At 60.1% G+C, this 15,890-nt stretch overlaps 1 protein-coding gene across 1 annotated transcript in view; it reads left to right on the forward strand.

Annotated features, from left to right (window-relative positions):
- Positions 1-15,890, forward strand: part of ATP2A1 (ATPase sarcoplasmic/endoplasmic reticulum Ca2+ transporting 1) — a 126,526-nt gene that overhangs the window by 77,224 nt on the left and 33,412 nt on the right. Inside the window, exons 11-13 of the mRNA XM_075914532.2 lie at positions 4,932-5,034; positions 13,050-13,181; positions 13,513-13,638. Coding sequence (XP_075770647.1) covers positions 4,932-5,034; positions 13,050-13,181; positions 13,513-13,638 — 361 coding nt within the window. The remainder of the gene's footprint in view (positions 1-4,931; positions 5,035-13,049; positions 13,182-13,512; positions 13,639-15,890) is intronic.

The raw sequence follows: 15,890 nt of genomic DNA on the forward strand, positions 1-15,890 counted from the left end.
AACCACTGACACCCCCATCCCCTGTCGCTCCCAACCCTCCATCCCCTATTCTCCTCCACCCTCCAACCACTGACACCCTCGTCCCCTGTCGCTCCCAACCCTCCATCCCCTATTCCCCTCCACCCCCCAACCACTGACACCCCGTCCCCTGTCGCTCCAACCCTCCATCCTCTATTCCCCTCCACCCCCCAACCACTGACACCCCGTCCCCTGTCGCTCCAACCCTCCATCCCCCATTCTCCTCCATCCCCCAACCACTGACACCCCTGTCCCCTGTTGCTCCCATCCCTCCATCCCCTATTCCCCTCCACCCCCCAACCACTGACACCCCCGTCCCCTGTCGCTCCCAACCCTCCATCCCCTATTCCCCTCCACCCCCCAACCACTGACACCCCGTCCCCTGTCGCTCCCATCCCTCCATCCCCTATTCCCCTCCACCCCCCAACCACTGACACCCCCATCTCCTGTCGCTCCCAACCCTCCAACCCCTATTCCCCTCCACCCTCCAACCACTGACACCCCGTCCCCTGTCGCTCCCAACCCTCCATCCCCTATTCCCTCGACCCCCCCAACCACTGACACCCCCATCCCCTGTCGCTCCCAACCCTCCATCCCCTATTCTCCTCCACCCTCCAACCACTGACACCCTCGTCCCCTGTCGCTCCCATCCCTCCATCCCCCATTCTCCTCCACCCTCCAACCACTGACACCCTCGTCCCCTGTCGCTCCCAACCCTCCATCCTCTATTCCCCTCCACCCTCCAACCACTGACACCCCGTCCCCTGTCGCTCCCATCCCTCCATCCCCTATTCCCCTCCACCCCCCAACCACTGACACCCCATCCCCTGTCGCTCCCATCCCTCCATCCCCTATTCCCCTCCACCCCCCAACCACTGACACCCTCGTCCCCTGTCGCTCCCAACCCTCCATCCCCTATTCCCTTGACCCCCCCAACCACTGACACCCTCGTCCCCTGTCGCTCCAACCCTCCATCTCCCATTCTCCTCCACCCCCCAACCACTGACACCCCGTCCCCTGTCGCTCCCATCCCTCCATCCCCTATTCCCCTCCACCCTCCAACCACTGACACCCTCGTCCCCTGTCGCTCCAACCCTCCATCCCCCATTCTCCTCCACCCTCCAACCACTGACACCCTGTCCCCTGTCGCTCCCATCCCTCCATCCCCTATTCCCCTCCACCCCCCAACCACTGACACCCCGTCCCCTGTCGCTCCAACCCTCCATCCTCTATTCCCCTCCACCCCCCAACCACTGACACCCCGTCCCCTGTCGCTCCAACCCTCCATCCCCCATTCTCCTCCATCCCCCAACCACTGACACCCCTGTCCCCTGTTGCTCCCATCCCTCCATCCCCTATTCCCCTCCACCCCCCAACCACTGACACCCCCGTCCCCTGTCGCTCCCAACCCTCCATCCCCTATTCCCCTCCACCCCCCAACCACTGACACCCCGTCCCCTGTCGCTCCCATCCCTCCATCCCCTATTCCCCTCCACCCCCAAACCACTGACACCCCCATCTCCTGTCGCTCCCAACCCTCCAACCCCTATTCCCCTCCACCCTCCAACCACTGACACCCCGTCCCCTGTCGCTCCCAACCCTCCATTCCCTATTCCCCTCCACCCCCCAAACCACTGACACCCCCGTCCCCTGTCGCTCCCAACCCTCCATCCCCTATTCCCCTCCACCCCCCAACCACTGACACCCCCATCTCCTGTCGCTCCCAACCCTCCAACCCCTATTCCCCTCCACCCTCCAACCACTGACACCCCGTCCCCTGTCGCTCCCAACCCTCCATTCCCTATTCCCCTCCACCCCCCAACCACTGACACCCCCGTCCCCTGTCGCTCCCAACCTTCCATCCTCTATTCCCCTCCACCCCCCAACCACTGACACCCCGTCCCCTGTCGCTCCCAACCCTCCATCCCCTATTCCCCTCCACCCCCCAGCCACTGACACCCCCGTCCCCTGTTGCTCCCATCCCTCCATCCCCTATTCCCCTCCACCCCCCAGCCACTGACACCCCCGTCCCCTGTTGCTCCAACCCTCCATCCCCTATTCCCCTCCACCCTCCAACCACTGACACCCCCGTCCCCTGTCGCTCCAACCCTCCATCCTCTATTCCCCTCCACCCTCCAACTACTGACACCCCATCCCCTGTCGCTCCCAACCCTCCATCCCCCATTCTCCTCCACCCCCCAACCACTGACACCCCGTCCCCTGTCGCTCCAACCCTCCATCCCCCATTCTCCTCCACCCCCCAACCACTGACACCCCGTCCCCTGTCGCTCCCATCCCTCCATCCCCTATTCCCCTCCACCCTCCAACCACTGACACCCTCGTCCCCTGTCGCTCCAACCCTCCATCCCCCATTCTCCTCCACCCCCCAACCACTGACACCCCCGTCCCCTGTCGCTCCCAACCCTCCGTCCCCTATTCCCCTCCACCCCCCAACCACTGACACCCCCGTCCCCTGTCGCTCCCAACCCTCCGTCCCCTATTCCCCTCCACCCCCCAAACACTGACACCCTCGTCCCCTGTCGCTCCCAACCCTCCGTCCCCTATTCCCCTCCACCCCCCAAACACTGACACCCCGTCCCCTGTCGCTCCCAACCCTCCGTCCCCTATTCCCCTCCACCCCCCAAACACTGACACCCTCGTCCCCTGTCGCTCCCAACCCTCCGTCCCCTATTCCCCTCCACCCCCCAAACACTGACACCCCGTCCCCTGTCGCTCCCAACCCTCCATCCTCTATTCCCCTCCACCCTCCAACCACTGACACCCCGTCCCCTGTCGCTCCCATCCCTCCATCCCCTATTCCCCTCCACCCCCCAACCACTGACACCCTCGTCCCCTGTCGCTCCAACCCTCCATCCCCTATTCCCCTCCACCCCCCAACCACTGACACCCCGTCCCCTGTCGCTCCCATCCCTCCATCCCCTATTCCCCTCCACCCCCCAACCACTGACACCCTCGTCCCCTGTCGCTCCCAACCCTCCATCCCCTATTCCCCTCCACCCCCCAACCACTGACACCCCCGTCCTCTGTCGCTCCCAACCCTCCAACCCCTATTCCCCTCGACTCCCCAGCCACTGACACCCCCGTCCCCTGTCGCTCCAACCCTCCATCCCCCATTCTCCTCCACCCCCCAACCACTGACACCCCGTCCTCTGTCGCTCCCAACCCTCCATCCCCTATTCCCCTCGACCTCCCAGCCACTGACACACCCGTCCCCTGTCGCTTCCAACCCTCCATCCCCTATTCCCCTCGACCCCCAGCCAGTGACACCCCCGTCCCGTGTCGCTCCCAACCCTCCATCCCCTATTCCCTCGACCCCCCCAACCACTGACATCCCCGTCCCCTGTCGCTCCCAACCCTCCGTCCCCCTATTTCTCTCCACCCCCCAACCACTGACACCCCCGTCCCCTGTCGCTCCCAACCCTCCATACCTATTCCCCTCGAACCCCCTGTGACGGCGTGTTGGGGGTTCCCCGTCTCCTGCACCCCGAGATGGCACAAACAGACTGCACCAGCCAGTGGAATAGAGGAAGTTTATTGCCTCTCCAGGATACAGCATAGCACAGATGTAGTCTGGTCACAGAACTGGGCTAGGATGCCTCAGGCCCCCTTGAGTTGGGGGGAGACTGGGCCCCTAAACTCCAGCTCCTCTCCCTAGGCTGTCTCCTCCATGCTCTCCCACAGTAACAACTAAATTCCCTTGCAGCCCTGCCCCCCAGTCCAGGGCAGCATTCACCTTCCTTTGTTCCTCTCCATGGGGGGTGTCTGGCCACTGGTTCGACAAGTTTGGCCTTATCTCTGCCTAGCGAGATTTTCCCTGCTGGGTCTTGCTCCAGACAGCAGGGGTCACCACAGCCCAGCAAGTACCCCCACTACATCACACCCCCAACCACTGACACCCCGTCCACTGTCGCTCCCAACCCTCCATCCCCCTATTCCCTCGACCTCCCCAACCACTGACACCCCCGTCCCCTGTCGCTCCCAACTCTCCATCCCCCTATTCTCCTTGACCCCCCCAGCCACTGACACCCCCGTTCCCTGTCGCTCCCAACCCTCCATCCCCTATTCCCCTCGACCCCCCCAGCCACTGACACCCCCATCCCCTGTCGCTCCCAACCCTCCATCCCCCTATTCCCCTTGACCCCCCCAACCACTGACACCCCTGTCCCCTGTCGCTCCCAATCCTCCATCCCTATTCCCCTCGACCCCCCAACCACTGACACCCCCGTCCCCTGTCACTCCCAACCCTTCATCCCCCTAATCCCCTTGACCTCCCAACCACTGACACCCCTGTCCCCTGTCGCTCCCAATCCTCCATCCCCCTATTCCCCTCGACCCCCCAACCACTGACACCCCCGTCACCTGTCACTCCCAACCCTCCATCCCCCTAATCCCCTTGACTCCCAACCACTGACACCCCTGTCCCCTGTCGCTCCCAACCCTCCATCCCCCTATTCCGCTCGGCTCCCCCCAGCTACTGACACCCCTGTCCCCTGTTGCTCCCAACCCTCCATCCCCCTATTCCCCTCAACCCCCCCCCAGCCACTGACACCCCTGTCCCGTCGCTCCCAACCCTCCATCCCCCTATTCCCCTCGACACCCCCCAACCACTGACACACCTGTCCCCTATCGCTCCCAACCCTCCATCCCCTATTCCCCTTGACCCCCCCAGCCACTGACACCTCTGTCCTGTCGCTCCCAACCCTCCATCCCCCTATTCCCCTCGACACCCCCCAACCACTGACACACCTGTCCCCTATCGCTCCCAACCCTCCATCCCCCTATTCCCCTCGACCCCCCCAGCCACTGACACCCCCGTCCCCTGTCGCTCCGCACACACAGTCATGCCCTCTCCACATCTTAACTCCTCACTGTGGGTCCCTGTGTCTCTGCAGGCTGAAGAACGAGAAGCATGTGAAAGCCGGGCAATACGATGGGCTGGTGGAACTTGCCACTATCTGTGCCCTTTGCAATGACTCCTCCCTGGATTACAATGAGGTGAACGCCCCACGTCTGGCCTGGTCTCCCTGCACCCCGTATTCCCTCTTCGACCTGGGTCCTCTTGCACCCCCATTGCACCCCCTTCCTGGGTCCCCCTGCACCTCTATTTCTCCTGCCTGTGTCCCCCTGCACCCTATTCCTCCTACTTCCTGGGGCACCTTGCACCCTCCCATTCCTTTTCCTCCACCTGGGCGCACTCATCCTGAACCAGGGCTGGATTTAGGGGCAGGCAGCCTAGGCGAGTGCACCAGGCACTGGGTTTGGGGCAGGATGCTCGGAAGGAAAAAGGAAGGCAGAGGTGTTTTGCTCACTTGCTCACATTGCTGGAGTAGCCACTGAAGAAGGTTTTGGGCAAGTGGCAGGATTAAAAGAGCCAGGGGTAGGGCTGTTAAAGGTGAATCAGTTCACTCGTAAAACCATCACTCTTAACTGGGGCTTGCAGGCAGGGGGGCCGCTCCAGCTCAGCTGGGCTGACATGCTCGCCCATTAATTTGTTACCTGGTTACCCAATTAAATGGGATTTTACATCATACTTTGTATGACCTTAGTATGCTGCTAAGAGTGCGGGGAGCTACCAGGCCCTGCATCCCCACCCGCAGCCAGGCGGCAGGTTAGAAGAGAAGGGTTATTGGGTCCCAGGGACAAAGCATAGCCCAGACTCGTTACAGGCACCAGGAGCAGCCAGTACAGCCCAGCCTGGGGACAGGGGGGCCCAGAGCCCCAGCTCGGGGTCCCTGCCCCAGCCCCCCAGGCCAGCTAGGCTCCCTCCTCCCCCAGCCAGCCAAAAACTAACTCACGCACCCAGGCAGATCCACCTCCTGCTTTGTTCAGCTTCTCGGGCCAAGGGTCACCGGCCTGAATCCTCCCCCCAGCTCGGGTGCCAGGCCAGCCTGGGCCCTCCCCCAGCGCCCCCAGGAGTGCTTGCCAGAGACCCCGGTCCCCTGGGCCCTCCCCCAGCGCCCCCAGGAGTGCTCGCCAGAGACCCTGGTCCCCTGGGCCCTCCCCCAGCGCCCCCAGGAGTGCTCGCCAGAGACCCTGGTCCCCTGGGCCCTCCCCCAGCGCCCCCAGGAGTGCTCGCCAGAGACCCCGGCCCCCCTGGGCCCTCCCCCAGCGCCCCCAGGAGTGCTCGCCAGAGACCTTGGTCCCCTGGGCCCTCCCCCAGCGCCCCCAGGAGTGCTCCCCAGAGACCCCAGCCCCCCCCGGGCCCTCCCCCAGCGCCCCCAGGAGTGCTCGCCAGAGACCTTGGTCCCCTGGGCCCTCCCCCAGCGCCCCCAGGAGTGCTCGCCAGAGACCCTGGTCCCCTGGGCCCTCCCCCAGCGCCCCCAGGAGTGCTCGCCAGAGACCTTGGTCCCCTGGGCCCTCCCCCAGCGCCCCCAGGAGTGCTCGCCAGAGACCCCGGCCTGGGCCCTCCCCCAGCGCCCCCAGGAGTGTTCGCCAGAGACCCCGGCCCCCCTGGGCCCTCCCCCAGCGCCCCCAGGAGTGCTCGCCAGAGACCCCGGCCTGGGCCATCCCCCAGCGCCCCCAGGAGTGCTCGCAAGAGACCCCGGCCCCCCCGGGCCATCCCCCAGTGCCCCCAGGAGTGCTCGCCAGAGAGCCCGGCCTGGGCCATCCCCCAGCGCCGCCAGGAGTGCTCGCCAGAAACCCTGGCCCCGCTGGGCCCCTCACACTCATAGAGTCGCTGCAGAGCAGCACGGGACAGTAGGAATCGCACACACGCACACAACAAAGCCAACAGTGAATGCAACAACAGCATGAACACAGGGGACTACAAGAGTCACAGGGGGTAGGTTTGGGGGTTCTGCTCACGTAGCCAGTTAGGCACAGCATTTCGAAACACATTCTGTCAAGGATCACTGACGAGAGACTGACACCACTTGTCCCTTTGCCCCTGGCCAGTCTTTGGATCTGGCTGGCAGTGTGCTGGAGTTTGGGACGAAAGGACTAAGGTTAACACTCTGTAATGATGGCCCACTCAGCGGAGGCACGCAGTTCAGATTCTCGCTGTTGGCATGTGTGACGGCGCGTTGGGGGTCCCCCGTCTCCTGCACCCCGAAATGGCACAAACAGACCGCACCAGCCGGTGGAGTAGAGGAAGTTTATTGCCTCTCCAGGATACAGCACAGCACAGATGGAATCTGGTCACAGAGCTGGGCTAGGATGCCTCAGGCCCCCTTGAGTTGGGGGGAGACTGGGCCCCTAAACTCCAGCTCCTCTCCCTAGGCTGTCTCCTCCATGCTCCCAGACAGCCAGCCACCAACTAACTAACTTCCAGCCCTGCCCCCCAGCCAGGGCAGCATTCCACCTTCCTTTGTTCCTCTCCATGGGGGGTGTCTGGCCACTGGTTTGCATAGTGACTCATCCTGTTTGGCTGGGTCCTGGTACCCACGGCAGCCAGTGGGGCCACCCCAGAGCCAGCAGCATAGAAACCAGCCAGGTACCCCCACTACGTCACAGCATGTCTCAGTTATTAAAATTAAAAGTGTAGAGGAAACCATTTTTCTTTGCTCTTGTGCGGCCCTACATTTGCCTGGTGCTGCTCAGGTCCTTAACTCACATCGCTTTTGTTTTTCTCCTGTTCTGGGTCTAGAGCGGAGAGGTTCAATATGCATGCTCCTGTCCCTGGCTGCTGTCTGTTTCTCCATCCCTGCCCCCTGCTGGCCCAATGGAGTTAGAGCTGTCCTGGTCCCCATCTCTGCTCCCTTGCTGCTCCCTGTGGTCATTCTACAGCAGGGGTGGGCAATAATTTTTGAAGGGGAGCCACTTCCCAAATTTCTGAAGTGGCCCTGGTAGGGGCGGGGCGGGACCCTTCCCATGCTCCCCCCCACCCCAGACCCCAACTGACCTGGGAATGGGGGAGCACGTGAAGTCTTTGCCTCTCTGCCCCCCAGTCCCTAGAGAGAACTGCCAGCTGTTCCCTTTAGGTGCCGTGTACCCTGGTGGTGGGAGGAGACTTCGTGTGCTCCCCTGCTTGGGGACATGGGAGCCAGTGAAGTCTCTTGCCTCTGACCCAATCTGCAAGGGGCGTGCAGTGTTCTGAGCAGCTGGCAATTCCCTCTGCTGCCGTATAGCTCTGCCAGAGGAGGAGACCTGGCGCACTCCCCCATCCCCAGGTCTCATCGGCCTGGGGATGGGGGAGCAGCAGGGCAGCCGTGGGCTGGATCAACCTGCTTGGCAGGCCGGATCCAGCCCATGGAGGCTCTCCTGCCACTCCTGTTCTACAGTATAAATGACCCTCCTACCAGACCCCTCACCCCTTCCATTTTATTGGAAACAGCCGCATTCCAGGCACAGCCCACTGGCCTGGCACAGCCTGACCCTGACTTTGCTTTAAGTTGTGATAAGAGGAAGTGGTGCCCTAGCTCTTCTCGTTTAGGGAGAGTTCTAGAACAAATGGACTCTCAGACAGCTGGACAGAGACATGCACAAACTCTCCCAAGATGAATACATAAAGCGCTTGCATGCGTCAATAGCATCTTACATGACAGGGATCCATCAGAAAGGGTATGGCCAACAGCAGAGGGAAACAAACATGATTAGGAGCCTGGGCACATGACATATGAGGAGAGACTAAGGGGACGGGGCTTGTTTGGTCTGCAGAAGAGAAGAGTGAGGGGGGATTTGATAGCAGCCTTCAGTTTCCTGAAGGGAGGTTCCAAAGAGGATAGAGAGAGACTGTTCTCAGTAATGACGGATGGCAGAACAAGGAGCAATGGGCTCAAGTTGCAGTGGGGGAGCTTTAGGTTGGGTATTGAGAGAGACTATTTTACTAGGAGCACGTCTACACAGTGGGGCTAAAGCTGAAATAAGCTGCACAGCCTGAGCTATGTCAATTGCATAGATTAAGTCAAAATAGCTTATTTTGGCTTTTGGCACGGTCTACACAGCAGGCAGTTCGAGAATGAGCACTCTTCCTCCGACTTCCCTTACTCCTCGTAAAATGAGGGTTACAGGAGACACAGTAAGAAGTCCTCCAGTTCGACATTATGTCAAAATAACTGCTTGTAGTGTAGACGTGAACTATGTTATTTTGGAATAACGTCAGTTATTCTAAAACAGCGGTTCTCAAAGTTTTTGGGCTCCGGAGCCCTTTACATGCGTAAAAATGTATGTGGTGCCCCAGCGATCCACTGACTGTGTGTGTTGTACCTATTGATGTTTCCAGTTTGTTAATCTCGTGGAGCCCTGGGGCTCCATGGAGCACAGTTTGAGAAACACTGTTCTAAAATAATGCTGCTGTGTAGACATAGCCTAGGTGGCGGGGAAGCACTGGGCTGGGTTCTATAGGGAGGCGGTGGAGTCTCCATCCCTAGAGCTGTTTCAGTCCCAGCTGGACCAAGCCCTGGCTGGGTTGATTGAGTCGGGGTTGGTCCTGCCTTGGGCAGGGGCTGGACGCGATGACTCCTGAGGCCCCTTCTAACCCTCATCTGGGCTGCTAACTCAATACCAAATAAGCTATTCACAAAAGCAACGAGGAGTCCTGTGGCACCTTAGAGACTAACTGAAGTGTAGGAGCATAAGCTTTCGTGGGCAAAGACCCACTTCGTCAGATGCATGTAGTGGAAATTTCCAGAGGCAGGAATAAATATGCAGGCCAGGATCAGGCTGGAGATGACAAGGTGGATCCAATCAAGGAAGATGAGGCCCACTTCTAGCAGCTGATCTGGAGGTGTGAATTCCAAGGGAACAGAAGCTGCTTTTGTAGTTAGCGAGCCATTCACAGTCTTTGTTTAATCCAGAGTTGATTGTGTCAAACTTGAAGATGAACTGTAGCTCAGCAGTTTCTCTTTGAAGTCTGCTCCTGAAGTTTTTTTGCTGCAGGATGGCTACTTTTAGATCTGCAATTGTGTGTCCAGGAAGATTGAAGTGTTCCTCTACAGGTTTTTGTATGTTGCCATTCCTAATGTTGCCTAACGTAGTGAATACAAGCAGAGAGAGGGTAAGTTTAGAAGATAGGATACACAAAGAACAAGTTAAAAATCACGTAGGAAAGTTAGATGTCAGCAAGTCACCAGGTCCTGATGAAATGCATCCCAGGATACTCAAGGAGCTGATAGAGGAGGTATCTGAGCCTTTAGCTATGATCTTTGAAAAATCATGGCAGACAGGGGAAATTCCAGAAGACTGGAAAAGGGCAAATATTGTGCCCATCTATAAAAAGGGGAATAAGAACAACCCAGGAAACTACAGACCGGTCAGTTTAACGTCTGTCCCAGGGAAGATAATGGAGCAGGTAATTAAGGAAATCATATGCAAACACTTGGAAGGTAATAAAGTGATAGGGAATAGCCAGCATGGGTTTGTGAAGAACAAGTCATGCCAAACTAATCTGATAGCTTTCTTTGATAAGATAACAAGCCTTGTGGATAAGGGAGAAGCGGTGGATGTCATATACCTAGACTTTAGTAAGGCATTTGATACGGTCTCGCATGATATTCTTATTGATAAACTAGGCAAATATAACTTAGATAGGGCCACGATAAGGTGGGTGCATAATTGGCTGGATAACCGTAGTCAGAGAGTTGTTGTTAACGGTTCTAAATCCTGCTGGAAAGGGATAACAAGTGGAGTTCCTCAAGGGTCTGTTTTGGGACCCGTACTGTTCAATATCTTCATCAATGATGTAGATATTGGGATAGAGAGTACGCTTATTAAGTTTGCAGATGATACCAAACTGGGTGGGGTTGCAACTTCTTTGGAGGATAGGGACATAATTCAAAATGACCTTAGCAAGTTAGAGAAATGGTCAGAGGTAAACAGGATGAGGTTTAATAAGGAGAAATGCAAAGTGCTCCACTTAGGAAGGAACAATCAGTTCCATACATACAAGATGGGAAGCGACTGTCTAGGAAGGAGCATGGTGGAAAGGGATCTAGGGGTCATAGTGGACCACAAGTTGAATATGAGCCAACAGTGTGATGCTGTTGCAAAAAAAGCAAATATGATTCTAGGTTGTATCAACAGGTGTGTTGTAAGCAAAACTCGTGAAGTCATTCTGCCGCTCTACTCTGCACTAGTTAGGCCTCAGCTGGAGTACTGTGTCCAGTTCTGGGCGCCACATTTCAAGAAAGATGTGGAGAAATTGGAAAGGGTCCAGAGAAGAGCGACAAGAATGATTAAAGGTTTAGAGAACATGACCTATGAAGCCAGGCTTCATGAACTGGGCTTGTTTAGTTTGGAAAAAAGAAGATTAAGGGGGGACATGATAGCGGTTTTCAAATATCTAAAAGGGTGTCACAAGGAGGAAGGAGAAAATTTGTTCCTCTTGGTTTCTGAGGACAGGACAAGGAGTAATGGGCTTAAAGTGCAGCAGGGGAGGTTTAGATTGGACATTAGGAAAAAATTCCTAACTGTCAGGGTGGTCAAATATTGGAATAAATTGCCAAGGGAGGTGGTGGAATCTCCCTCTCTGGAGATATTTAAGAACAGGTTAGATAGACATCTGTCAGGGATGGTGTAGACGGAGCTTGATCCTGCCTTGAGGGCGGGGGGCTGGACTCGATGACCTCTCGAGGTCCCTTCCAGTCCTATTATTCTATGATTCTATGATTCTATGATTCTATCATCAGATTTGTGTCCATTGATTCTTTTACGTAGGGACTGTTCTGTTTGGCCGATGTATATAGCAGTGGGGCATTGTTGGCACATGATGGCATATATTACGTTGGTGGATGTGCAGGAGAATGTACCAGTGACAGTATGGCTGATCTGGTTAGGTCCTGTGATGGTGTTGCTGGTGTATATATGTGGGCAGAGTTGGCACCGAGGTTTGTTGCAAGGATTGGTTCCTGAGTTCGAGTTATTATGGTGCGGTGTGTAGTTGCTGGTGAGAATATGCTTCAGGTTGGCGGGTTGGCTCTGTCAATCTGTCTCCTCACTTCCTCGTGTGGGTATCGCAGTTTACAGAATGCTTGTTGAAGATCTTGTAGGTGTAGGTCTCTGTCTGAGGGGTTGGAGCATATGCGGTTGTACCTCAGTGCTTGGCTGTAAACAATGGATCGTGTGGTGTGTCCGGGATGGAAACTGGAGGCATGCAGGTAAGTATAGCGGTCGGTAGGTTTTCGGTATAGGGTGGTATTGATATGACCGTCACTTATTTGTATCGTGGTGTCCAGGTCTTTGCCCACGAAAGCTCATGCTCCTACACTTCAGTGAGTCTCTAAGGTGCCACAGGACTCCTCGTCGCTTTTGCAGATTCAGACTAACACGGCTCCCCCTCTGATACTTGAAGCTATTCACAAGTGTATCCAATGTGCTTGCCTGAGTTCCATTTGGTCCCTGCTGCCCACTTCCTAGCCTGCATGGCTCCTGCATGCCCATCCCACGGCCTGGTGGGGATTTCGTCCACTCTTGGAGTCCTGTGTTTACTCTGGAGTTGTGCTGTGTGGTCCCTACTGCCCTGGGCACTGCAACGGGGTCTGGAGGAGGAGGAGGACTCACTGCAGAAGTGTCTTCGGCCTCTCACACCTGAGGACCAGGCCTACGAGATAAGAGAGACAAAGGATAGGAGGTGCCAGGGCTGGATTAAGGGGGGGCTAGCTGGACAGCTGCCTGGGGTGCCAACCTATGGGGGTGCCTGATGGCAGCTGTAAGGGGGGCCGGGGGGCAGGGCCGCACATGCGCTGGGGGGACGGAACCGCACATGCATCGCGCGCCCACTGCCCGGGGCTCAGGAATGGCTCCAGCCGGCCCTAGGAGGGGCTGACACAAGGCTGGTGACGAGGGCCTGGGGGATGGGTCAGTCTCGGCTGGGCTAGGATGAGAAAAGGGGCTTAGAGCAGGAAAGGGGGGTGAAGGGCCCGGGACCCCTTCTCCCTGAGAGGAATAATACTGGCTGCTCTTGTTCCCTGTGCTAACATCGACCCTAAGACACGCTGGTCCCTGTAACCCAATAAACCTGATCTAGCTGCCGGCTGAGAGTCACGTCTGCTGCGGTTGGCGTGCAGGGTCGGGGACGCCCCGACGCTCCGTGACACTGGCTACCCCATGCCCTGACCTGCTGCATGTGCTTCCAGGCCAAGGGTGCCTATGAAAAGGTGGGGGAAGCCACAGAGACAGCGCTGACCTGCCTGGTGGAGAAGATGAATGTTTTCAACACAGATGTGCGGAGCCTCTCCAAGGTGGAACGTGCCAACGCCTGCAACTCTGTAAGTGTTCATCCATGCGCACCCACGTGCCCTTGCCCTGCCTCCGCCCCACTATGCCAGTGCTTGCAACTCTGCATATTTGCCCCCTGCTACCCATGCCCATCCAGTCTGTGACCAGCCCTGCCTGGGCCAGCAAGAGATGTGTGGTCCTGGATCCCGGGACTCACACTCTCCTGTGTTGCTCTCATTGGCCTTCCCAAGCTGGCGGATTAGTGCCTTGCTGAGACGCTGTCCCTGCGCACCCTGGGCCGGGAGCAGGCGCTGTCTTGGGCTCCATAGCTGGGCTCCTTGGGTTCGCACTCACCTCTTGGTCCCCTTGCCCTCACCCCAGGTCATTAAGCAGCTGATGAAGAAGGAGTTCACTCTGGAGTTCTCCCGCGACAGGAAGTCCATGTCCGTGTACTGCTCCCCTGCCAAGGCCGCCCGCACAGCGGTGGGCAACAAGATGTTTATCAAGGTCAGTGCCAGGATTGTAGCCCTCTCCGTCCCTCTGTCCCCGCTGCGCTCCGTCCCCCTCTCCGTCCCTCTGTCCCCGCTGCGCCCCGTCCCCCTCTCCGTCCCTCTGTCCCCGCTGCGCTCCGTCCCCCTCTCCGTCCCTCTGTCCCCGCTGCGCCCCGTCCCCCTCTCCGTCCCTCTGTCCCCGCTGCGCCCTTTCCCCCTCTCCGTCCCTCTGTCCCTGCTGTGCCCTGTCCCACTCTCCGTCCCTCTGTCCCCGCTGCGCTCCGTCCCCCTCTCCGTCCCTCTGTCCCCGCTGCGCCCCGTCCCCCTCTCCGTCCCTCTGTCCCCGCTGCGCCCTGTCCCCCTCTCCGTCCCTCTGTCCCCGCTGCGCCCTTTCCCCCTCTCCGTCCCTCTGTCCCTGCTGTGCCCTGTCCCACTCTCCGTCCCTCTGTCCCCGCTGTGCCCTGTCCCCCTCTCCGTCCCTCTGTCCCCGCTGCGCCCTGTCCCCCTCCACGTCCCTCTGTCCTCGCTGCGCCCTGTCCCCCTCCACGCGCCTCTGTCCTCGCTGCACCCTGTCCCCCTCTCCGTCCCTCTGTCCCCGCTGCGCCCTGTCCCCCTCCACGTCCCTCTGTCCTCGCTGCGCCCTGTCCCCCTCCACGCGCCTCTGTCCTGGCTGCGCCCTGTCCCCCTCTCCGTCCCTCTGTCCCCACAGCGCCATGTCCCCCTCCACGCGCCTCCGTCCCCGCTGTGCCCTGTCCCCCTCCATGCGCCTCTGTCCTCGCTGCACCCTGTCCCCCTCTCCGTCCCTCTGTCCCTGCTGCGCCCTATCCCCGCTCCACGCGCCTCTGTCCTCGCTGCGCCCTGTCCCCCTCTCCGTCCCTCTGTCCCCGCTGCGCCCTGTCCCCCTCTCCTTCCCTCTGTCCCTGCTGCGCCCTATCCCCCCTCCACGCGCCTCTGTCCCTGCTGCACCCTGTCCCCCTCTCCGTCCCTCTGTCCCCGCTGCGCCCTGTCCCCCTCTCCGTCCCTCTGTCCCTGCTGCGCCCTATCCCCCCTCCACGTGCCTCTGTCCCTGCTGCACCCTGTCCCCCTCTCCGTCCCTCTGTCCCTGCTGCGCCCTATCCCCCCTCCACGCGCCTATGTCCCCACTGCGCTCTGTCCCCCTCTCCGTCCCTCTGTCCCCGCTGCGCCCTGTCCCCCTCGCCGTCCCTCTGTCCCCGCTGCGCCCTGTCCCCCTCTCCGTCCCTCTGTCCCCGCTGCGCCCTATCCCCCTCCACGCGCCTATGTCCCCGCTGCGCCCTGTCCCCCTCTCCGTCCCTCTGTCCCCGCTGCGCCCTGTCCCCCTCCATGTCCCTCTGTCCCCGCTGCACCCTGTCCCCCTCCACGTCCCTCTGTCCTCGCTGCGCCCTGTCCCCCTCCACGCGCCTCTGTCCTCGCTGCGCCCTGTCCCCCTCTCCGTCCCTCTGTCCCTGCTGCGCCCTATCCCCCCTCCACGCGCCTATGTCCCCACTGCACTCTGTCCCCCTCGCCGTCCCTCTGTCCCCGCTGCGCCCTGTCCCCCTCGCCGTCCCTCTGTCCCCGCTGCGCCCTGTCCCCCTCGCCATCCCTCTGTCCCTGCTGCGCCCTGTCCCCCTCGCCGTCCCTCTGTCCCCGCTGCGCCCTGTCCCCCTCGCCGTCCCTCTGTCCCCGCTGCGCCCTATCCCCCTCCACGCGCCTATGTCCCCGCTGCGCCCTGTCCCCCTCTCCGTCCCTCTGTCCCCGCTGCGCCCTGTCCCCCTCTCCGTCCCTCTGTCCCCGCTGCGCCCTGTCCCCCTCCATGTCCCTCTGTCCCTGCTGCGCCCTGTCCCCCACTCCGTCCCTCTGTCCCCGCTGCGCCCTGTCCCCCTCCATGTCCCTCTGTCCCCGCTGCGCCCTGTCCCCCTCTCCGTCCCTCTGTCCCTGCTGCGCCCTGTCCCCCTCCACGTCCCTCTGTCCCTGCTGTGCCCTGTCCCCCTCTCCGTCCCTCTGTCCCTGCTGCGCCCTATCCCCCTCCACGCGCCTCTGTCCTCGCTGCACCCTGTCCCCCTCTCTGTCCCTCTGTCCTCGCTGCACCCTGTCCCCCGTCCGTCCCTCTGTCCCCGCTGTGCCCTGTGCCCCTCCACGGGCCTCTGTCCTCACGGCACCCTGTCCCCCTCGCCGTCCCTCTGTCCCCGCTGCGCCCTGTCCCCCCTCCACGTGCCTCTGTCCCCACTGCGCCCTGTCCCGCTCTCCGTCCCTCTGTCCCCGCTGCGCCCT

Source organism: Pelodiscus sinensis, chromosome 5 (assembly GCF_052426305.1).
Source record: "Pelodiscus sinensis isolate ZL-2025 chromosome 5, ASM5242630v1, whole genome shotgun sequence".
In the NCBI taxonomy this organism is placed as follows: Eukaryota; Metazoa; Chordata; order Testudines; family Trionychidae; genus Pelodiscus; species Pelodiscus sinensis.